We start from the raw sequence: 24,729 nt of genomic DNA on the forward strand, positions 1-24,729 counted from the left end.
AATAAAAAGGGGAACCTCTGGCAACTGTGAACTGTGGGATTCTTCCTGAAGTCACTTATACACAAAATCTGCCTCTAACGCCAAGCCCTTGGAATCGACCCCTGAGTGTGTGTGTGTGTGTTAGAGAGAGATAGCATGGCCTTGCAAACAGGTTTGTGAAGACTTGTAAAAAAAGCAAGAAAAATGAGAACCACATCATGCTGACAGTGACACGTTGATCAAAGATTTTAAAACTAGTGTACATAGTTCTTAATACATATTTTAAATCGACTGTATGTATTTTTTTTATCTTAAAATAGCAGTACTAAATCATGACGGTGCACTGACTTCTAATAAGACATGGCGTCTAATGGCGTCTGTTTCTTTCCCACGCTTACCACAATGATATATTTGAGACAGTGATTTTCACTCACTTATTTATAGGAGGCTCCAAAGTCGCACAAATGCTCAAAATTACATACAGTTGCTTTAAATGGAGAGTTCACCCAAAAATAAAATCATGATTTCATCATTTATTCACATTTATTGTTATTACAAATCTGGTATTCTATAGTCTTTGCTTTCATTTTTCTCATGTTTATATGTTTAAATGTTTATTATTACTCTTTAAGGAAGAGCACCCAACAATGGCATTCATTGGACCACAGGTGTTAACGGGAAACAATGGTTTCTTAAAAACGTTTTATTCTGAAGTGGGAAGCATGTATATTGACAGTTGGACATTGCTCTAAATAAATATGATTTTTTTTTTTGTATTTTCCAATTAAAATGTAGCCTATGTTTGCTTATTTTGTCATTTTTTGTCATCTTGTCAAGGCCTATAATCATAATTTTTGATTAACTTTAACAGTATTAAAAATATAGTAGTAATAATAATTAATAATAATACACATTATGTTTTATTGTCATAATGAATATTAGATTTGGACTGCCAACTGTTCTGAAACATGAACGCATGTGGGGGCCATGCTCCTAGCTGTCGACCCCATATCCTTCTTCAGGGGACAAGAGTGGTTTGAATTAAAGAAAAATAGATGGGAAAAGCATGTTTTGGTAGACTAATGATATATGACTAAAAATAGAAACTGGTGGCCCTAGTGGTCCGCTCTCACTGTATGTGGCACGAGTCCTGGTATTCAGTTTCCTTTGACAGTCTCAAGACTCATGACCTGATGCTTTTTGAGGGCTCTTTCCCAGTCCATAAATCAGCCAAGGAGAAAGCACTGGGGTTAGTTTGTGAACGTGTGCATGTGTTCTCTGTTGTTTTTATTCTTATCTGGCCTAGCTCTGTTTCTCAGTCTACATATAGGTCGGGACATCTATCAACAGGACTGACCAGAGCACAAAGCACTAATAAAGAGCAAGATCGAGTGCAGCATGACGTGCCTAACAGTAGCTGTAGGTCAGGCTGTGTGTGATCGGATAATCCTGGTAACAAGAGGTAACAAGAGTATGTGCTGCGAAAATACATGCTCTTTTTACAGACATGCCCTTGCCAGGATTTCTAAATGATCTTTGACCCCTTAAAACCATAATGTAATTTGCACACTTGGTGGATTTAACTAGTTGCTTAACATTTGACTGTAATGTGCAAGTTTAGTATTTTAATTTGCCCAACATGCATTTTTACATGTATTTTAATGAATGAGCTTTCACTTCCTCCTTAGACTGATTCAAAATAAGAGACATTTTTAAAATGAAGGTCTATAAAACTCTCAGTAATGACCATTTGAGACTCCGTGCCATTACCGTGTTGGAATGTAGTGCAGTAACTGGCCTGTGGTCTTCTGTGTGGTATGACCATTTACGGCTGTAGAGTGATTCTTTGTTAACTGGGCTATGACTTATTCAAGCCATCCAGTTGTTTTATAATCACTCACACATAAAAAAAATATATCACATCATGAATAATCATAGACACATAGGTTTCAAGGGAAGCAGTTTTATATTTAGAACCTTGCAGATGTTACGTTTTATTGTAACATTAGTGCAGTGCACACAATATTTGAAAAATATCTATTATTTTATTTAAACATATGCATTTTACATTTAACATGTTTGTTTGTTTGACCATGTGTTTTGCTTTCTAGTAATGGTATATAATCAACATTTTTAAATATTATCCTTTTTTATCCTTATTTATTAAAATTATGTATTTAGCCCTTTGAAAAGCTATGGCAAGTGAACAAGCTGTTAAAAGATCCTTTGGCCCGTACGGGGATCGAACCCGCGACCTTGGCGTTATTAGCACCACGCTCTAACCAACTGAGCTAACCGGCCGCGATTTAAATCACGTGGTACATGATTACTACTCTTTTACCATGACATTTAGTCGGCCACGTTCGTATGTATGAATGATACGTAAATACATTCCCACGTCTTTATATGCTTTTATTTATATCTTAAATCAAAAAGTAAAATAGACATACTAGCCAGTAAAAATAGACATAGGCTAATAAAGCCTAAACAAGTGTAACTGACCTCGTGGCGCAACGGTAGCGCGTCTGACTCCAGATCAGAAGGTTGCGTGTTCAAATCACGTCGGGGTCAATTATTTTTTGCGTCTATGTTAAATAGTTATTATTTGGGCATATTCTCACTACAGCTAATGATTAGATGAAGTGATTCATCATTCATCATAAGAGTTGGAAAACGAATTCTATTTTTGTAAAAAATACAGAAAAATCCAGAAACGACTTATTCTCCATCATTATCAATATTTGTCAATATACCTTTGAGGAAGTATTGGTTATTTACATAGACTGGTTATTTGTCAACTACTGGATGGAACTTGCATTTTTTACCACAGAGAGGCGCTGTAAGTACATGTTAGCACGACTGTTGACGCTAGGCTCTGAAACAAAACGCTAAAGAACCGTCAGCTTTATTAAATCTCGTTCCCACATATTCTTTTTTGAAGAAAAACTCAGAGGAACTGTCCACACTTTAATAGAAAATAAGAAAACAAAAGAAGGGCTCGTCCGGGATTTGAACCCGGGACCTCTCGCACCCTAAGCGAGAATCATACCCCTAGACCAACGAGCCGATGTGCTAGAGTGTTCTAATATCACCATAAGACCTTAACTGAAGTTCTACGAACACTTTAAAACGTCAAGTGTTCATCAGCTACTTAAATACTCAGATCGATACAAATTACAATATGTTAGCGTTGGTTCTTGCTTTTCACACATTTGTGATATTCTGTTAAATTAGACGATGTCAAAAAAGTTACGTTACCTTTTTATAACTGATTGTAGGACACTGTTTAACCACGCCAGAACAAAAATAAAAATTAAATACAATTCAGAATAAAAAGTTATGATGATAAAATACACAGACTACATAACATTTTGTTTACAAGTAGCCTAAATTAATATATTGAACTTTCGGACAGACTACTTTCTGATTACTATTAGATTAATTGTGGCTTAATTTGTTGATCACATTAATTTCTTGATTTCACAATGATAATCTTGTACCATTATGGATACAAAACAATAATAATAACATATTTCATTAATTTAGCATAATTTTATGTAAATGTTTCCCAAACTATGGCTCGTGAAAGTACAACCCAGCATTTTGTACAGTGTTAAAAGAGGCCTAGGCTTCAACTCAAATTAATTTTTTTTTAGGATGGTCTCCTCTTCAAACTGACCATAACTATAATATAGAAATAGGCAACAACATGATAAATATCCAAAGGGAAAGCATTATTACGAGATATATATATATATATATATATATATATATATATAAAAATAAATTATATATATATATATATTTATTGAAATTAAATGAAAGAAACCACTCTTGGAAGAGGATTAGACGTGGTCTTTTTATCTGTTCGGTGACCAATCACAAGGTGACAAATTCATCAGTTTATGTATAAAAGTTCAATTAAAACACTCACTCTCAAAGACTCTGATTTATCTTACTACACACACACACACACACACACACACACACACACACACACACACACACACACACACACTTGATCTTAAACGCTAAAGGACATGATCATTTAACACAAATCAGCTAGAATGACAAGAACATTGGAATTTAGTATACTTTAGAATAAAGCTTGAAACAAAATAAAACTAGTTGCACATGGAAGGTATTAAACTATCTTAAAATGTGACTTTAATATAATAATTCTACCTTCTTTAAATATTTCATTCTAAACCTTGTTACAAGAGGATATCAACAATGATTAAATGGTCACCAAACAAATGCAACCAAAATTTCTCTTGATTGCAGTCACCCTTTTGTTCAGCCTTAGCCTGGTTTTCACTGTCTTGAGTTTTATAGGAGTAAGAAATCACAAAACAGGTCTCAGCAAAGAGCATCCATTCCACGAAGGACCTGCCACCAACGAGACACTTGAAAATACAGTTCAGAGGAGAGTAAAAAGAAGAGATGGGATTGAGGAAGGGAGGAAATGAAAACATAAATGTCTCTTCTTAAGAGGCAGTGAACTTTCTGAGCGTGATCACAATGAGAGCGAGAAGAACAGAGGCTCCGAGGAACACGGCGATGACGATAGCTGTGATGGCACCTGGCCCCAGCACAACTGAAAACAGAAATATCACACACCAGAAGATCAACATGGAATGAAACAAAGTGCTTTTTATGATAGACCTCATATAATGACATAGAACTCTTTTGTAAGTTGCTTTGGATAAAAGTGTCTGATAAAATACAAAACTATAAAAGATATCTTTAGTATGTACTTTTCAGTGGTAACTCATTGGTGTAACTTTACCTTCCTCCTCATCCAGAGTTATTGAGGGTGTATGATCATAATCAGAGGTGAAGGTGTTTTCCTTGGGGTCTTGTAATGGGACTTTTGTTGTCACATCGAAGCCTCCAGCGCCAGATAGTGTGTCCTGATTATCATTCTGCAGTGTAGGGGAGGAATCATCTACTGTTTCTGATGGAAGATAAAAATAGGTTTAGTCAGAGATGTGAGAGATGAATCAAAATATATTAACACACATATTTATATAGCCTATTTACATATATATTTAGGTAAGTTGATGTATCTTAAAAAAAAGAGCAAGAATATTAAAAATAAATAAAAAGAATCTAGGATGATATAATTAAATCACTAATAGCTACAAGTAATACCACTAAATAAAAAGACAAAACAAATTAATCTATGATTATGATTATATATTTAAACCTAACAACAGCTACAAAGTAAGAGTACTGAATAAATCAAAAATAACCTGGAATGACATAAATACAACTAAATAATAGCTACAAGTAAGAATACCAAATAAATAAATAACCTAGGATGATATAGTTAACTAAATAATAGCTACACCTACGAATAGGAAATAAACAAGACAAACTATTTACTTAATAATAATTACTTAATAATACATTTACATTTAGTCATTTAATAGCTACAATTAAAAATGTTAGAGTAAATAAATAAATAAAAATAGCCAATGATATATTTAAACAAATAATAGCAACATGTGAGTTACTATATAAATAAATAAAAATAATCTAATATGATGTATTAAAATAACTAAATAATAGCTACAAGTGAGAATACTTACTAAATAAATACATACATAAATTTACAAAATACATTTATTTTTTTAAGGCAGCCTATGTTTGTATGTAACCTACTTAAATTTTGAGACCAGCAAGATAATTTATGCAACTGGTCATAGTTATCATAAGAAAAAAAGCTCTTAAAAAAAATACAAAAATGGTTGCTTTGCTCAACCTTTGTGTTCAGAATGTCCAAAAAAATTGGTATTTGTTAAAGTGAGCTGCAAAAGTTGAATGTTTTTTCCCTGAACGTTAAGCACTAGAAAGTGGCAAATGTTAGTCACATTCTAAATGACTCAATGAGCGTCTTTATGGAGGATTAGCACTACAGCTATCCCATCCTGCACCCCTCTTCTTCTCCTCACATCTCTCACTGACATTCCACATCTCCCGCAGGGATGGAACAGCCATGAGACTTTTCTCACCTACATCATACTCACCGAGCCCAAAGCTGATTTCCTATGTTACAGCTTGCCCAAAATTCCCAGAGGGCACCTTATGGACAAAGGTTCTGACCCCAGAATGAAGGGACAAAGACAGACAGAGGGAACATGGACAAACAGTGGGATACCTAGACTGACCCTGCTGGAACAACCCAACAGCATGGGTTTAAAAGCTAACTAAAACTAGACTCGCATATAACAGTGAGCTGCTCTTATGTTGTTGAAAATCAAAGTATTTACATGCAGCGGCCACGTATACCACCTTTCCATGCAACTAAACACTAAAATGCTCATATTCCACCCTAAATCTTAAAATAAGATCATAAAAATAAAATGCTCATATTCGGAGTCACCAAGTCGAGGATGGCCAACACAAGAGTATTTTTGATAATAGTCTGTTTGCTCAGCGAGACACACACTTTCCTGACTCGAAGCAGGCTGTAGGTACGGCGCGAGGCCAGCGATACATCAATGAGCCCTTCACTTGAGGGTACAAAAGGGCGCTTGTGTGGTCAGAGAGGACGGCTTGAGGCAGAGGAACCAACGGCCCAAACACAGCTAGTACACTGCAAGTCAAACAAGCTTGTTTATGAAGCCAGTCTGTGGAAAAGCACGCACCTCGGCGTCAGCGTGCGTAACCTGTTGATTTGAAAAAATACACTCTTTTTTTGTGTTTGTCACTTCTTGGCCTGCTTAAATATTTATTAAGTACTGCTTAAACATTTGGCAAGAGGACAAGGCCAAGAATGTCGTCTAATGCACAACTGTGAGATGACAACATGCAGACAGGTGCATGCGAATGACACAATCCTCCGCCACCGTGCCTATGTCCTCATCTCACCTCACGCCCGCCGGGAATCTTCACACTCAATAAAGAACAGAAATGCATTAGGTTCATTTTATGAGGTTTATAAGGCATTTCATATTCAGTAATATTATTGATTTGACTGCACTATTAGAGACGAAAACTGAGCTGGATAATGACAATCATCTTCTGTAGAGCTGCTGAACTAAACTCATTTCACAATTGATGTGAACCAACACTGAACCTGAATAATGACACTATTTTAAAGCTCCTCTATCACAGAATTTGAATTGGTCTCATATTTGAACTTTACATCGGTATTGTTTTTCCCCACTTATTACTAACTATTGTCTAACAAGCTTTATAAATAAATGTGACTGAACTTGACAAGGACTAGTCATCACTAGTCCAAGCTGTTTAGCATTACAGAATTTGTTGTCCTCATGATTTTTTACATTAAGGTGAAATACAGCAAAAAATGGCAAATTACATTAAATACCAACAAGCAGCCAAGATGGCTGAGAAGCATCATGCATTAAAAATTCATAGTCATAAATGTTCATGTAAAAGGAACATCTTTAGTAATTATAATGCAAAAAAGTCTATGATTTTCAAGAATAAAAAGGAGTTCTTCAACATACGCTCTAAAAAATAAAGGTTTCAAAGGGGGTTTTCCATGGAACCTTTCAGTATAAACAGTTCTTAAAAGAACCATTTTTTCTTAGTATGAAATGAATTATAAATGTATAAAGAACCTTTTGTGGAATGGAAAGGTTCCATGGATGTTAAAGGTCTGATGCCAGTAAAGAAACTTAATTTTTAGTGAGTGTAGTGAAATACTGGCAATTTATCAGAACAGACCGTGACATCATGATCATCCAGACTTTTGAAACCATGCATTCACATAAGAAATACCAAGCAGCTGTGCCATCACCACTTCCCTCAGACCTTGAATGTGTAAAAGTGCAGTATTACATCATGTATTCTGGCTGGAAAGTCTGAGATTGCCGTAAAGTGATACTTTCTTCCACTTTATGAGCAGGTTCGTGCATTTCAATATATTTTTTGTAACTATTTTATTCAGCACTAAAAGAGATGACGGTCGTAAATGGCATCATTTTGCAACTATACTTATGAAAAATTATGATTTTTTTTTGGATGTACAAATGAACTTTGTGCAGCTGTTTATGTCTCATTTTTCCCTAGAGCCTAACAAACTCTCTCTTTGTCCTTGTAAGCACTGAACCCAGGACTAAACTCAAGTTCAACACCTGGTTGTGGAAAACAGAATATCTGAATCACTGAAGTCAGCATGACGCTTTAGTCTGCAAGAATAAAGATGCATTCAATTAAACATTTCTAATATCTCTTTTGGTTTGTTTTATATATACAGATATGGCATATTTTGATTTTGAAGCCCAAAACAATTATCATACAACCAGAAATCACTTTGCAAATGTGCTATTGCTATTCAACTTTAAATGTCCTACTTTCACGCTCAACTATTCAAGGCACCGAAAGGGGCCTTGCAAAATCATAACGGTCAACAAGGCGAAAATGATGTGTGCACAATTTGGTATTTCCAAACAAGGTTTTTCTGCACATTCTTCATCATGGCAACAAATTCATAAACTGATCCAACACCTCTTGCATCAAGACATGCAACAAAATTTTCACTAAATCTGACAAAACTCAATTTCTCATCTGCAGCCCTCAACAAATCAGAACCCATTTAATCTTTCCTAAAAACTCAACACAACTATGAGAAGTCTATCACTGATTCGATGGGAAGGAGGTGATGTTACCTGACTGCACAAAAGCCATGCAGATGGCCAGAGCGCCAATGAAGACGAGCCGAGATAAACCGCTGTAATTGCTGCAGATGCCCATGGTTCCTGGCTGGACTCTAGAATGCTACGTTAATGAAAGAACACAGAGAGCAAGTGAGAGACTGAGCGAGAGAGGCAGGAGTAGATGGGTTAAGGTGTATGGACAGTGCAGACTTTTGTCAACTCTTCTGGTAACTGCCCACCCTCTTCACACCCGGACAAGTGAGTCTTTCCACTCCTGCAGCACCATGCCTTCATGTCCATCAGCAGCCCGGGGTGCTTTTTTTCTCTATTGGATTTCGTAATCATAGAGGTGCGTCATGCAGAAGACAATGCCATTTTATTACAATTGATGTAATTAAACTATGTGAAACATCATTAAAGCGATTCGGTTTGATTATTTTTCCATGATTTATAATTATAATCAGGGACAATTTATGAAATAATGGAAAACCGGCCGAAAAAAGTTGAAGGTTTTTGGATATGCAAGCATAGCACCCTGGGCATTACTTTATTGATTATAATCAATTATAAGAAACGGAGCAATTCCAAGAGGGTCCTCGCACTGCGTGCTCGGGACCTAATTAAAAAGTGGATATTTCCAGTCCTAGATGTTGATGCAGCATTCTAACGGGGGAAAAAAATCAATCTCACAACATTTACATTCTGGCAAATTGGTGGCGAAATTGTATTAATTCACACAATCTGTTTAGACATGTTTAAGACTGCGTAGACCTTCACACTTTTTCCACTTATAATGTTTTTGCATGATTAACATGATACAAATTCATACAAAATCACCACCTCATAAAATGTTTACTTCATCCTTTGAAAAACTGTCATGTACTTTTTTTTCTTGTAGTAACTGTAAATACAGTCTCATATGTTTTTCCTTTGTTAATTCAAGATTTTTTCCCCCGCAAGACATTTTTGCACCCTGCTACCAAACTGAAGTTATGGAGACATGGACTGAGTATATAGTACATATCAATATTAGTCTTAATGCGGAGCCCCCTCCATAAACACCAGACAGGAACAAACTGCTACAAACTTTCATGTAACGGTTTGTGAAGGGTCTCTTTGGCCTTGAATCTGACCGCCTTTTACATTTTTCATAGAGAACTACAAATAAATGATAAACTGAAAAAAATGTGAAAACTTGTATATGACACTATTACCATATTAACAACACAAACCATTTCATGTTTTGTAGCAATACTTTAAAAAACATTTGCATTTTAATGTTTACCCTGGTGTAATGCACTTCAATTGTAATTGATTAAAGGACTGCACTTGTTTTTAAATACTGATGCACTAAAATATTTTCTGTGGTAATTAGGAACACTTTCCAGAATTAGATCCAATTTTGACTCGAGACTCAACCAAAGAGAAACTAAAAACAAACTGTTGATTCTGGTAAATAAACAAGAAACTCAACCCAAGTAACAGGTTAAACATACAGACAGGGCAGCTATGAATTTCATAATTTTTAGTCAATCATAACTATTATAATTCAATTACATAAAGAGGTAATGAAAGCCAATTAAATACTTTAGAGTCGAATGTAACTAGAAACATGTGTATTACAGACATTTCCCTTTGGAAAACTTCCTGAAATTTCCAAGTTTTCCATAACCATGGGAATCTGCAATGTGCGTAAACATTTGCACAACCCTGCTTTGTGCATTACGAGCAGAAGTGTGCAGAACAGCCCACACAAGAGACTGATTTATTCATCGTACTGCAATAAAAAAAAAGTATGACTCCACTGGTTCATCATTTCCATATATTATAATACAGATGCAGAATTGAAAGTTTATTCTTTAAACAGCCTAATATTTTACAAAGAAATGGATAACTGTCTGGAACTTTCAAACATGTCCTTAAAACAGGACACTGTTGATCTCATTTCCTCGAGTCCTACGTTGTTATCGACGTCCGTCAACATAGGGGCAGCAAAGTGGGAGAGAAGGGAAGAAAATGGAAAACACTAAAAGAATGAGGGGAGGAACAAATAAATTAAAAAAGGAAGTTGTAATGGGGATAATGCATAATTTTTTTCCTCTGCACTCCTTTTATTCACACTTAAAGAAACACCAGTCCGGAGATGAGCATGATCCATCTCGGTGGAGGGACACTGTGAAATAGGTTGACTCCTCTCCTGCAGAAGCAAGCCTCTCTCTTCCTTTTCTCAGGTCGCTGTGTTTTTGGTTATTTTCGTGGCCGTGGGGCAGCGCTGTTATTGCAACTGTGGTTTCCTCTGGATTAGGGAGGACAAAAAACTTGCTGCCCTGAATCTACTCCAAATCAAAGAATTTGATTTGGAGAGGAAAAAAAAAAAGAGAGAAAGAAAAAAAAAACAGAAGAGAGGAAAAAGGTTGAGGAGAATATAAGGGATGCTGTTCAGAATGGAAACTGTCAGTAGAGGGAGCTTGTTGATCAGCAGTCCTCAGTCTTCCACAGTCTCAATCTCGCCCATGTTGAGTCTCTCAGATGAGGCATTGACAGAAAAACCTGCAGACATTTGGACTATAATCAGTGATAATATATTTTATGATAAAGAAGCACATTTTTCCTTCAATTCTCATTGCAATGCATCTGTCATATATATATATATATATGTGTGTGTGTGTGTGTGTGCGCATGCATTTTAGCAATGAGAATTATAACTTATTATTGGTCCCAATAAAAAAAAAAAAACTTTTAAATCATAGAAAGACAGATAATTAGGAAAACTAAGTATGTTTTTATTCACATTGTAATGCATCTGGACAATTTTATTATCTTGTTTATTACTTTGTTTAAGCAGAGCATCTGTTCTTTGTTTTGACATATTGCATGTTCAGATATTCATAAAACAAAATTTTCTGGGGGGCAATAAACTTTTGTAAAAAAAAAAAAAAAAAAAAATATATACATATATATACATATATATATATATATATATATATATATATATCTCAAAAATGCTGGCGGTGGCTGACAAAAAAAAAAAAGAGCGCTGGTGGAGAAAGAGTGAATAACTGACCTTGCATTTATAAGTGTTCTTTTAAAGGGGTCATTGGATGCCCATTTTCTTCACAAGTTGAAGGATTTTTATCATTATAGGGAGGTTTTGTACACACACTACCAACACACATTTCAGTTCAAACAACTTGTAAAAGTGCATGTAGCATCCAGTGACCCCTTTAATACCACTGACACTGAGATACTATCATAGTATTAGTATTATTTTATTTCAGTTAACATTTCGGTTAAGTAATGTGTAATGTATAAAAATAATGTTTTTTATGGTTTTGATTTTAATTTTAATTATACAGGTAGGAACCCTGAGCAATAACGTTAAGCTTGTTAAAAATGAGAAGAATTTTAATGATGAGAATTAAAGGTATTTAACTGTCAAAAAAAGTTAATGCAAATCTTATTGGCCGATAAACTGATTTTATCGACTAACTCGAATGTGAAGTTTACATCGACTTTAAATGAAATTTTATGAAGTTTAAATGAAAATCGGTTTTCTTTTTACCATCCATGGACGCTCCACTCAGGGCTCTCATAGTTCCGCAGAGTGTGTTTGAAGTCTGTTGCTAGCAAAGGTAGCAGTATGACCAATTTACTGCAGCACCTCAAACAGAGGCATGCTGCTGAGTGAGAGAAATGTTTCGCACTACGAAATGAACAAGACCGTGGCAGCACAAGCACACCCGCCAAAAAACAACCTACAGCAGTGTTACTCGTTGCGTGGCTCGCCAAGCTTTACTTTGTGGCTCGCATGGCAGTAAATAATACAATGATATGATCATGCAGTCAATACAGATATTTCATAAAAACATTAAAAACAAGCAGGGCTATAACATAGCCCATTAATAAACTCACGCCATGTGTACACCGGACACGAGTGGCGCGTTCCGACAAAAGACAATTGAACCCATTGATGATGTCCGGTGTAGACACGGTTAGACAGTGTCTGCTCTATTACAAATAATTTATAAAAAAAAAAAAAAAAAAAAAAAACTAAAACAGTGGCATTACAAGATGGAAATATAGACTAAAAAAAATATATATTTGCACTTGCTCTGTCCTACGTCCATGACACAGACTCACTGCGGAGTTGCCAGGTTTAATCTTAACAGCTCTTAACGCCGTGTGTGCACTTGGATGGTTAGATGCATGACGGGCTAGTACCTACATATACATATACCTATATATATATATATATACACATATACACACACACACACACATATATACACATACTAGACCATCATGCATCTAACCATCCAAGTGTGTGTGTATGTATGTGTATATATGCATGTGTGTGTGTATATATATATATATAGATATATATATATATATATATATATATATATATATATATATATATATATATATATATATATATATATATATATATATACATATACATACACACACACATATATATATATGTAAAACTTAAGGTCTTTTCAGCATTAAGGCAATCCTGCTTTTTTTTTATCATCTTGTCTCAGTTACAAATTTGACAAACTTTGGTAAATGATTGGTAATTGTTGAAGATTTTTTGTTGATTATTGCATATCAGGGGTGACAGATTTATAAAGAGATGATATTTTTGTGTATATGTAAGTTTTTTTTGTTTGTGGTTGATGTGGATTTCTGATTGACTTTGCCCTATCAGTGCGGCTCCCTTGAAAAAAAAATTCTGAAGACCACTTAAAGTCTTACAAACATTCACAAACTGTGTCCTGTATGATAAGAATGTTATGTTACATTTTATGTTATGTTACATTTTCACTGTTTACAATGGCAGGACCACTTAGCTTATTGTTTCTGATTGCACTTTAACCCCAAGGGGGAAATCCAGATCAAATCCCAGAAGGGAAAATCAAAACAAAAAGTTAAAACTTGTTTTGAACAATTTCTTTGTAATCTGAATATTGATTTTAAGTAGGGGGGAAAAATCGATTTAAATCGTAAATCGGATTTTTTGTGAAAAAATCAGGGATTTTTTTTTTAGGCCATATCGCCCAGCCCAATCTCAAATATACACCTACATTATATATATTATTATATATGCATTCCACTCAATGTCACCAAGTAACTACTATATATAACCACCAAGTAACGTAGTTTTTATTTGAATCTACTTAATTTTACTGAAATCAGATTGTTTTGACAGTCATTATGATTAATTCATCTGTGGCTCAATAACTTGTGGTAAGGTTCTCTGCAAGTTCCCTTCATAAGAAATTAAACCACTTTAAGTAATTTCATATCAACAAATCAAGTTTTAAAAAGACAAAATTTTCCCATCACGTACCTAGAAGGCTCGGGTCGGCCCGTACCATCTTCTGTTTCTTTTTCTTCTTGCCCGAGGTGACCGTCTCAAACCGCTGCTGCTGCTGTTGGTGGTGCAGAACTGACTGTGACACTTGGCTCCTTTCCCACAAGGAGTCCTGAGAAACAAACACAGGAATTTGCAAATTACATCAATACACAAGCAGTGTTCATTTTGTCAGCAATTTTTTTTTATCTAGTCTTAGCCCTGTGTCAAATGTATGTTTTAATTACATTTAATCAACCTTGTCCTGTTTTTGTTTAGTCAAGTTTTAGAAGACTAAATGTCTGAGCATTTTAGTTAACGAAATTTTGACATTTTTACCAGAACATTTTCTTCATAATGTATAATGTTTAAACAGATCAAAATTATTTTTTCTCAAAACAATCGTAATGGTTGTTGTCATTTGAGAAATTTATTTTTACCTTTCAGGTATTGTACTTTCACCAATAAGCACAAATCAAAAGAATGTGGACTCATACACATGGTTTATTTTACCTCATCTAGTGTACTGATTATAGGCAATTTAATATAAAAATGAATATCAAAGACTAAGATATGCACTCTCTCTGTCTACATGACGAAAACTGGTAAAAACAAACAAAAAATATTATAACAGTGAAATTCTTAATAGTAATTCTGAATTGCAATGATGTTTCTCTATTAAAGGTGCAGTAGGAGATCTTGGAAAATGCTAACTTTAGCCTGAAAGCACTGAAAGCGAACGTCCCACTCTCCCTGCAATAGCCGTCCAAAGCCACGCTCCCTGAACACATATACGCTCACAGACCAGAATACCAGAGACAACATTACTACAGTAGGCTACATCAGCAGTTCCCAATTCCAGTCCTCATCTCAACAAACTTTTTTCTGCATAGTTTTCATCAACAAAATTAACACTACACACAAGCAAGTAAGTGCATAGGCACACAAACGCACCTGCTGCTTTTGCTGCTGGCCCTGCTGAGGTTTTTGCTGGTTAGCGTTCTGTTTGGCACGGCGCTCCAGGAATTGCTTGGCGAAGTCCTTGGCCTGTGGACTGTCGCCCAAGTAGGCTCTCACATAGTCGTGCACCTCGTACGGTGAGTCCACTTCCTTCAGGAAGGACGCAAAGGTGGGGACTGTGGGAAAAGGAAAAGACTGATGACTTTCGGAAACCTTTAAATCCCACTTTTTTCAAGAGGTTATGTATGCAGGGTTCCCACTCTTTCATGAACACCAGATTCAAGGACTTTTTAAAGCACCATTTATTTTATATCAAGCACCGATCAAATTCACACCCCAGCATATGTAGCATCATGATAGACCTCTTACAGTACTTAACATTTCACTTACATTTGCATTAAAATTTTCAGAGTAATGAGGTTTTGAATGTGTAGGTTTCATAAATTTAGACCATTTCAAGCAGTCGTGTTCAAAGGAATTTTGAATTTCTCAAATATTGATAAAAATATATATATTCTTGCATCGAACTGGTTTTTGCTAAAAATTCTAAATATTTTCATTAATAAAAAATGGTTAAACAGGGCTCTACGCATACTTTCCACAAGTGCTCCTAATTAAAAAAAATTACTAAAAAAATTTTAGGAGCACCTTCTAATCAATAATCAAAAATTAGCCTTCCCATTACGAGATGGTATTTGACAAAGTAATTCACAGGGAATTTTTTTGGACCTTTGTAATGTCATTTTTCTTATTTTATTAAAAGCATGCCATCTTTTGTCAAATTCAAAAAAATATATTTTTACAACAGACAGTGACTGTCTTTATGAATGGGTAACTGAATCAGATTAGTTTCAAAACGCCCATTCATACAAACGAAACAACGCTGTGTTTGAATGGAGATGTGCAGCGACTCAGCTGTGACTTTGTTTGAAACAATTTTCGTTGACGAAATCAGGCAACAGTGTTCAGACAATGCAAGTCACTTAATATAAACTTTTTGTTTAATGAATTGTTATACTAAATCAATATCATTTGCAAACTCCCTTAATCGTTAAAAGCTGTCACTCTCCTTCGTTCATCGCGATCTTACAAAGTTCCATTATAATCAGTGCAGCTCTCTACACTGCACTACACTGAATCTCTTATTTACACCGTCTACACTTTGTTATAATGAGAGGATTTGTGAGCTTGCACAACTTGGCACTGATCAAAACGGCGTTTTGAGCAGTGAGTGGATTACGATTAATTTTGTGTTCAAGGAATCAACAGATATCTCTGTGATACATTACTCATCACTGCAAAAACATGTTGCAAGTACGATAGAAACCTTTGAAGCTCCCCTCAGCACAAACACAAATACGCTGATTGGATCATTTGCACTGGTGCTCCTAAATATTTTTTCAAAGTTGCACACAGTAGTTTTCAGTCGCAAATGCACTGCTTCTCCATTGGCTCATGCAGGGCTGTGCAATGAGGGCATCAGCTCGCATGCTAAGATTTTTTCCTTGCGCTACCCTATCTCCACCCCAATCATTAGCGCTGTTTCGTTTTGCCTTTGACAGCACATATAGGAATTTTTTTTAATAGCACCATTCTACTAAACAACATTTATTTCAAGCACTTTCAAGGACCTATATTTGTTTTCAAGTACTTTCCAGGCCTTGAATCCATGTGTCTGATATTCAAGCACTTTCAAGCAGCATGGGAACCCTGTGTATAATATTTGTAGCTGCAATTTCCCCAAAATTCAGCCCAAATGTCTGAACACTAAACATATGCTGGTGTTTTTCACAAAAGACTGCAACTAGGTGTTTTATGAGACAATCTTTTTAAAGCCACGTTAAAATACTCAAGAAAAAAAAAGAGAGAGGGAAGTGGTTTGTGGGAAGATTTATCCGGGCATCATTTGCGCATATAATAACAGATGCCACTAAGCAAGATAGTTGAGGGTGAGAACCAAGTGTGTCAGAGACTCACCATCGAGGTTATTGGCCGTGTTGAGAGTGTGTAGAGTCTGTTCACACCACTGCATAAAGCTGTCCTGGTTCTTATTGGCTCCCTGGAACAGTTTCAGTAGCTTCTCTTCCTCTTCCACCTTTTTACTGGCTTTACCACTGCTGCTATTACTGCACAAGACAGATTATTTTACAAACTACAGTATGGAAAAGGCACAAAAACCTGTTCTACACACTGACTGAAAGTCTGATGTTTTATTGCACTGTTTAGAGCAATACACTAATACTAATATGTGCAATAGTTTACCTGAGGTTAGCATTGCCCTTGTTTTTCTGATTGTGGCTCTTGCGTGTGGCCTGAGGTGGGGTGGCCTCCTTTACTGCTTCATCCCAGAAGCCAATATTAGAGTTCTGAGCATCACCCCAGACACTGCTGTCCATCATCCAGTTCGAGCCGACGTTATTAACAGAACCCCACACTGATGATGTATTGAGGGCCTATGACAGAGACAGAGAGGTCATATTGTACTCTGACTAATACACTCAGGTCAGATTGTTTTCAGGATTTTAAAATCAAACGTAAGTTTAAGAATTTAAGGTCTGCACAAATAATTAGAGGCACACGTTCAACTGCAAGTTGAATTATTCAAAACCTTTTATTCAGTATGCATTTGTATTAAAATTACACTAAAATATAAACATTTGCAAATTAGAGTTCAGTCAATATTGGATTTTGCCGATCCGATAGATGTATTTAAAGAAAGGCAATAAAATGATTATTGTGCCAATACTTTGTACTGTATTTAATGATGTTGGTCTTTCCTTCCTATGACAGGGCAGCCCAGAAATTAAAACCTCATAAAATAATTACGCTTTGTTATACTATTGAAGATATTTAAAACTTAGGACCTTCAATTGACATTAAGACCTTCTAAGGACCCGTGGGAACCGTAAACGTGCTTTTGACACACACTATTGAGGGCACTGTAACTATAGGCTGCTTCAAAGGATGTGTGTAACTCACCACTCGGTTCTGTGTGCGGTTTTGCTGGGAAACAGTTGAGTGTTGCTGCTGCTGTTGCGGTTGCTGTTGTTGTTGTTGTTGTTGCTGCTGCTGCTGCTGCTCCTTCCGCTGTTTCATCTGTTGCGCTTCCTCTCTCTGGATTTCCAGCAGAGACTTGGTACCCACTGGCTGCTTGGCCACATTGCCCCAGCCTGAGAGCTTCGTCTGAGGTTGCTGCTGCTGGAGTTCCTGCTGCTGTCGTCTTTGCTGCAGGGGCGAAGAACAAAGATCAGAAAAAAGCACTACAGAAGAGATGTCATCCACTAATGATTCTCATTTCTCGACTAAATGGGAAACGGAAACCTGTTGTAATTTACGAGTGAAAGTACGAGATGAGGAAGGGTAATCCCTGTCATACCTCTTCACGTGTTTGTCGTTCTCGCTCCTCCTCCAGTTTCTGGATTTCAGCGAGCGACAGGGCATTTTGAGACTGTGAGAGGGTGTTTGCTGTGGTCGACTGCTGACCCCACTTAGAGGAAGAAGGGAGCTGGGAACATACACATGAAAAACAAAAATACAATAACTGGGTCATTCATAAATTATAAAATTATAAAAAATTAAAATCAATAATTACATTACAATTGCAATAACACCATTGCACTGTAAAAAAAAATAAACGCTGTAAATTAACTTAATGTAATAACGATAGTAATGGTTATGTCTAATTATTTGCAGATGCATTACCTTCATCTGCGCAAGCTGCTGTTGTTGCTGCTGCTGCTGCAGTCGACGGAGTGCCTCCTGCTGTTGCTGCCTCTGCCTCTGTAGCTCCTGCTGCCTCTGTGCCTCCTGCTCTCTCTTCTTCTGCTCCTCTTGTTGTTGCCTTGCTAATGCTGCCTCCTCTTCTAACTTCTTCTCTTCCTCACGCCGCCTCTGAGCTTCCAGTTCCTCCTGTTTCCTCCGCTCCTCTTCCTGCTGGGAAAAAAGATCAATTGCCATGCATTAGTGATTTTACCATGGTTAGGGCAAAACTGTCATAGTAACAATAGTAGGCATAGTTGAAGTTTCACATTAACAAATTTTGTACGCATTTGTTTTTTGGTTATAATTTTTTTTACATTTCATACTTTTCATATCAAATTTAAAAACTTACAGGTGCTGGTCATATAATTAGAATATCATCAAAAAGTTGATTTCACTAATACTATTCAAAAAGTAAAACTTGTATATTATATTCATTCATTACACACAGACTGATATATTTCAAATGTTTATTTCTTTTAATTTTGATGATTATAACTGACAACTAAGGAAAATCCCAAATTCAGCATCTCAGAAAATTAGAATATTGTGAAAAGGTTCAATATTGAAGACACCTGGTGCCACACTCTAATCAGCTAATTAACTCAAAACACCTGCAAAGGCCTTTAACTGGTCTCTCAGTCTAGTTCTGTAGGCTACACAATCATGGAGAAGACTGCTGACTTGACAGTTGTCCAAAAGACGACTATTGACACCTTGCATAAGGAGGGCAAGACACAAAAGGTCATTGCAAAAGAGTCTGGCTGTTCACAGAGCTCTGTGTCCAAGCACATTAATAGAGAGGCGAAGGGAAGGAAAAGATGTGATAGAAAAAAAGTGTGCAAGCAATAGGGATAACCGCACCCTGGATAGGATTGTGAAACAAAACCCATTCAAAAATGTGGGGGAGATTCACAAAGAGTGGACTGCAGTTGGAGTCAGTGCTTCAAGAACCACTACACACAGAAGTATGCAAGACATGGGTTTCAGCTGTCGCATTCCTTGTGTCAAGCCAGTCTTGAACAACAGACAGCGTCAGAAGCGTCTCGCTTCAAAAAGGACTGGAGCTAAATTTTGCATTTCCTTTGGAAATCAGGGTCCCAGAGTCTGGAGGAAGAGAGGAGAGTAGGGGTGTAACGATACGCGTACCGTGTACCGAACGATTCCCGGGCAAATTCCAAATGAAAGTGATCATCCCTGTCCCCTTGGAGTGGGGACTTTGGAGTGAGCAGGGCACGTGCATGCCATTATGTAGTCGTTTGGAATGCACTTGGCAAAAGGAGCGATGTCATTTCCTCATTATCTTCAGATGGGATGTTCCTGTGACAACGCTGCACGGTGTCCGTCAGCAGATTCGCTGATGGACACCAGCATTAAAAAAAAAAAAATTATATATATATTATTTTTTATATATTATATAGCATATTTGAAAACCTTTTTTAAAATAAAAAAAATAATGTTTATTTGCAGCAGTTGTGCTAACAACAATAAAAAGTCATTTATGACATTAAAACAGCGTCATCTGCTGACGCACACCGTGCTGCGTTGTCACAGGAACATCCCAGCTGAAGATAATGAGTGAATGACATCGCTCCTTTTGCCAAGTGCATTCCAAACGACTACATAATGGCATGCACGTGCCCTGCTCACTCCAAAGTCCCCACTCCAAGGGGACAGGGATGATCACTTCCATTTGGAATTTGCCCGGGAACCGTTCGGTACACGGTACGCGTATCGTTACACCCCTAGAGGAGAGGCACACAATCCACATTGCTTGAGGTCCAGTGTAAAGTTTCCACAGTCAGTGATGGTTTGGGGTGCCATGTCATCTGCTGATGTTGGACCACTGTGTTTTCTGAGGTCCAAGGTCAACACAGCTGTATACCAGGAAGTTTTAGAGCACTTCATGCTTCCTGCTGCTGACCAACTTTATGGATATGCAGATGCCACGCCGCATTGCTGCAGTAATTCAGGCAAAAGGAGCCCCAACTAAGTATTGAGTGCTGTAAATGCTCATACTTTTCATGTTCATACTTTTCAGTTGGCCAAAATTTTTAAAAATCCTTTCTTTGTATTGGTCTCAAGTAATATTCTAATTTTCTGAGATACTGAATTTGGGATTTTCAGTTATAATCATCAAAATTAAAAGAAATAAACATTTGAAATATATCAGTCTGTGTGTAATGAATGAATATAATATACAAGTTTCACTTTTTGAATGGAATTAGTGAAATAAATCAATGTTTTGATGATATTCTAATTATATGACCAGCACCTGTACATCTCTGGTATTTGCCCAACAGCTGTTATTTTACAAAGGCTTTGAATGTGGCTCAAACAATTAAGACTTTAAATTCATTTGATAACAAATGTTTATGTGCAGGAAAGCCTTACCTGTTTACGGAGGATTTCTTCCCTTTGTCTCCTCTCCTCCTCTTTTCTTCTCCTCTCCTCCAGCCGACGGAGTGCGTCCTCCTGAGCTAACCTTTCCTCCTCCTCTTTCTTCCGCCGCTGTGCCTCCTCCTGCTCCCGCTGCCTCTGGAGAGCCTCCTCCTACAGAGACGCAAACGCTGCTTGAATATCACTGAGCATCAAAGAACCGCCCACTAAGAATTCTGACTACTAGTGTGACAAGTACATTAAGAACAGTTTCCATAACAAAAATTGCAGTGAGTGCTTGTACAACAAACTTGTGCTACAAGTAAAAACTCTCATTCCTCTGTATGGTACCACATTTTCTAATGTAATGCATTGTATTTGACCTCAAATTGTATTTGAGTTCTTCTCTACTGACCTGCTTACGCCGTGCCAGCTCTTCTTCCTCCAAACGTTTCCGCTCTTCCTCTTGTCTAGCACGCAATGCCTCTTCCAGTCGCTTCCTCTCCTCCTCTTCCCTTTTGGCCCGAAGCTCTGCTTCCCGTCTCTCCATCTCAAGCTTTAAAGCAGAAGAGAAATTACATTTAAAAAAAAGAAGAAAAAAAACTTTTTTGTCATCGAGTTTGTTTTTTTCTATATATAGTTCTTACTAATTTTTGTTTTAGTTGTTTTAGCTCATCAAGTTAAACTGAATGAAAATAAGAAATGTTGCCTTGGCACAAGTTTATTTTACTTAAATGTTTCAAGTAAGGTCATAAAATGGCCTTAAATTCATGTGCTCGTATATCACATCTTCCTTACCTTCAAAGCTTTGGCTTTCTCCAGCTGCATCTGTTCAATGGAAGACGCTTGAGGGATGGAGTCTAGTGGCAGATCCCATACGCTACTCCCTTCCCAATCTGAAAAGACAGTCACAGCAAGATTGAATTGTAGGCATCTGGCAAAAATTCTGATACTCAAGAAAACTTTTGGATGCCACTTCAGTAGGACTGCATGACCTAATTTATTTGAACATTGCAAACTGCGACATGCTTTTTACAACCATTTACAATAACTGAGTGATTTCAATGCTTCAAAGTTTTTGATGGCTGATGACCTATGCAGATGATCATCAAGCATGCATGATGTTATCATAGAAAACTAGTCTGAGAAAATGACTCAAACCAAAGTAACCACAGCTGTTGCTTTTTAGTGGCAAAAGAACGTTATAAATGTTACCATAAGACATAATTTAACAAGTTAAACCAGATTTTTCTGCAATATTGTGCTCTCAAACACCTTATGGAATGAAAATTCATGACAGAAAACAATATACTATATCTTGACATGTATCGCATCTAACGCCGTAATTTAAGCTACAGATTCTGATATTTATCAGTATGTGAAAACTGCAATTAATGTGGTATGAGATTCTGCAAAGAACATTACTACAAATGTAAAAAATAACGACAAAAACACTATCTACTGTTCCAGTTAAAAGCGAAAGCAGCTATGACAAATGGCAAGTTTCTGTTCTGCTTAAGTGTTGCCTATTCAGTGGAGTCAAATAAATTGCAACAAGGTTATATATACCTCGAGACGAGCATGACTCATATCCAAAACTAAACAAGTGGAGAAAACAAGCACACCTGACATACAATAAAAGCACTGCAGGAAGACCAAAGCACTTTTTCCATTCAGATCTACCCTTGACTCAACTACTGAAGGTCTAGCTCAGGATTTCTAGACAACATAAACCTTTTACATAGTATGAAGTAAGCATCTGGCACCACTGAAATCAAAAACATCTAAAAGTTTGAAGTGAGAGTCAGATGAATGCATAAACTGTTAAAGCATGTGGGGGGGGGTTTAATATTTCCAAAAATTCATTTCTTAAAGGGACAGTTAATCCAAAGATGAAAATCCTGTCATCATTTACTCATCCTCGGTTCGTTCCAAATCTGCATGTTTAAAGTGTTGATGGAAGTCAACTGTTTGGTTACCAAAAGAAATATCGGCTTTTGTGCTCAACAGAAGAAAGAAACTCATACAGGTTTAGAACAGGTGGAGGGTGAGTAAATGATAACAGTTTCAATTTTGAGTGAACTATCCCTTATCCTAAACTAGTCAAAAGTACATTTCCAGTTCTAAACGTTCAGACGTACTGCTGGGAGTGGCGGGCTGCATGTTTGGAGAACAGGATGCCTGAGTGGAAGGGTTCTGCATTTCCCAAACAGATCCCGAGTCTGGCACCGACATGGAGCGTGTGACAGGAGGTAAAAGGCTCTGTTGCGGCTCTGGCGTTCTGCAGGGACACACAAATCAAAATGTCAAAGATGCTCAACTGCAATACCAATGCAATGTAACACCACCCACGCTTTGCAGTATTAATATAACACACTCCCTCTGCTTGCTCTGATAAGTGAATGTGACAGGAAGACTGAAAACAAAAGCCATTTAATCGCACCTGATCTTGAGCGCCTGATGGAGGAGGAGATTGAGCTGCTGCTGTTGTGGAGGTGGTGCAGAGCTTAAAACTTTCTGCTGAGCCAGAGCATACTGTTGCCTGGGTTAAATAAGATAATGTAATAAAGTCATGAATTTGCACTTCTTGAGAAATTAACATTCAGCAAGGATTCATTAAATTTATCAGAAGTTATAAAGATTTCCTTAATGTTACAAAAGATTTCTATTTCATATAAATGCTGTTTTCTTAAAAGGTCTGTTAAACAAAGAACCATAAAAATGCATTAGGCTTTTTACAAAAACATTAAGACAACTGTTTTTAACATTGGAAATAAGAATTGTTTTTTGACCACCAAATAAGCGTATAAAAAAAAAAACAGGTGTTTAAAATGTTACATTACATACATTTTGCATTAATGTAATAAAATTTCCCAACATTTCAGTTTTTATTGTATTTTTGATCAAGTAAATGCCTCCTTGGCGAGCACACTAAATGTAACCACAATCTACTTAAGCAGCCGAACTGGGCTGAAAATTACATTGGTTCAACAAACGGTGAGGGCAGAACAATGGAAGACGGAAGAATGAAATGGAGATTTTGAATAGATCATTCTGCAAATTCTGTTAGCACTGCAAAAAATTGCACACTTCACAGTCTGTCATCTTACCTGAGTAAGTACTGATATTGCAATTGCTGCAGCTGATACATTTTTAGAGCATTGATCTCCTGTTGTCTTTTCATCCTCTCTTGATCTGGATCTCCCTATATACAAACAGAACACAAACAAATCAAAACTTTTAGGATGCTGACAAACTGGGGAAGACATCCTGGGTCTGGCATTTCACAGAGACACATGAGAGTCTTATTACCAGTATGGGGGCTAATGTGGGGCCGGATGTAAAGGGCACTCGCCCCCACAACTTAATCATCTCTCCCAGGGGCTGGAACATCTCGTCACAGCCTCGCTTCACCTGCAAGGTCATGGTGAAATAGCCTGCCTGAAACCACTCGGACATCTCCTGGTTATTAAATGGTCCTGTGAGAAGACAGACAGACGGGGGTCACTGAATGTGGCTATTCAGAGCAGCACAGTAACATTTTAAAGGGGTCATATGATGCTATTTCAAGTTTTCCTTTCTCTTTGGAGTGTTACAAGCTCTTGGTTCATACAGAAGATCTGTAAAGTTGCAAAGACTAAAGTCTCAAACCCAAAGAGA

At 36.8% G+C, this 24,729-nt stretch overlaps 2 protein-coding genes and 3 non-coding genes across 5 annotated transcripts in view; 1 reads left to right on the forward strand and 4 right to left on the reverse strand.

Moving 5' to 3' along the window:
* Positions 1-2,206: 2,206 nt before the first annotated feature.
* Positions 2,207-2,280, reverse strand: trnai-aau. The gene has a single exon. It is a non-coding gene; the product is annotated as a tRNA-Ile (tRNA).
* A 198-nt stretch (positions 2,281-2,478) lies between these two features.
* Positions 2,479-2,550, forward strand: trnaw-cca. Its single transcript has one exon. It is a non-coding gene; the product is annotated as a tRNA-Trp (tRNA).
* Positions 2,551-2,973: 423 nt separating this feature from the next.
* trnap-agg lies at positions 2,974-3,045 on the reverse strand. The gene has a single exon. It is a non-coding gene; the product is annotated as a tRNA-Pro (tRNA).
* Positions 3,046-3,819: 774 nt separating this feature from the next.
* On the reverse strand, positions 3,820-10,275 carry LOC109110625 (protein SNORC-like). Its single transcript, XM_019123632.2, has 4 exons — positions 8,823-10,275; positions 8,625-8,733; positions 4,769-4,936; positions 3,820-4,576 (listed from the first exon to the last, which is right to left on the reverse strand). Exons 1-4 carry the CDS (start codon positions 8,955-8,957, stop codon positions 4,467-4,469), a joined length of 522 nt encoding a protein of 173 aa, XP_018979177.1. The 5' UTR covers positions 8,958-10,275; the 3' UTR covers positions 3,820-4,466.
* Positions 10,276-10,420: 145 nt separating this feature from the next.
* LOC109065613 (GRB10-interacting GYF protein 2-like) overlaps positions 10,421-24,729 on the reverse strand; it is a 28,206-nt gene continuing 13,897 nt past the window's right edge. The window contains exons 15-29 of the mRNA XM_042718950.1: positions 24,382-24,548; positions 24,180-24,274; positions 23,513-23,611; positions 23,211-23,350; positions 21,868-21,965; positions 21,485-21,625; positions 21,085-21,243; positions 18,634-18,864; positions 18,308-18,436; positions 17,911-18,156; positions 17,194-17,384; positions 16,909-17,057; positions 14,926-15,107; positions 13,969-14,104; positions 10,421-11,162 (exon numbers count right to left, since the gene is read on the reverse strand). Of these exons, the coding sequence (XP_042574884.1) occupies positions 11,098-11,162; positions 13,969-14,104; positions 14,926-15,107; positions 16,909-17,057; positions 17,194-17,384; positions 17,911-18,156; positions 18,308-18,436; positions 18,634-18,864; positions 21,085-21,243; positions 21,485-21,625; positions 21,868-21,965; positions 23,211-23,350; positions 23,513-23,611; positions 24,180-24,274; positions 24,382-24,548 (2,228 nt within the window). The 3' untranslated portion in view covers positions 10,421-11,097. The remainder of the gene's footprint in view (positions 11,163-13,968; positions 14,105-14,925; positions 15,108-16,908; positions 17,058-17,193; positions 17,385-17,910; positions 18,157-18,307; positions 18,437-18,633; positions 18,865-21,084; positions 21,244-21,484; positions 21,626-21,867; positions 21,966-23,210; positions 23,351-23,512; positions 23,612-24,179; positions 24,275-24,381; positions 24,549-24,729) is intronic.

The sequence above is a fragment of the Cyprinus carpio genome, chromosome B2 (genome assembly GCF_018340385.1).
Source record: "Cyprinus carpio isolate SPL01 chromosome B2, ASM1834038v1, whole genome shotgun sequence".
Lineage (NCBI taxonomy): Eukaryota > Metazoa > Chordata > Actinopteri > Cypriniformes > Cyprinidae > Cyprinus > Cyprinus carpio.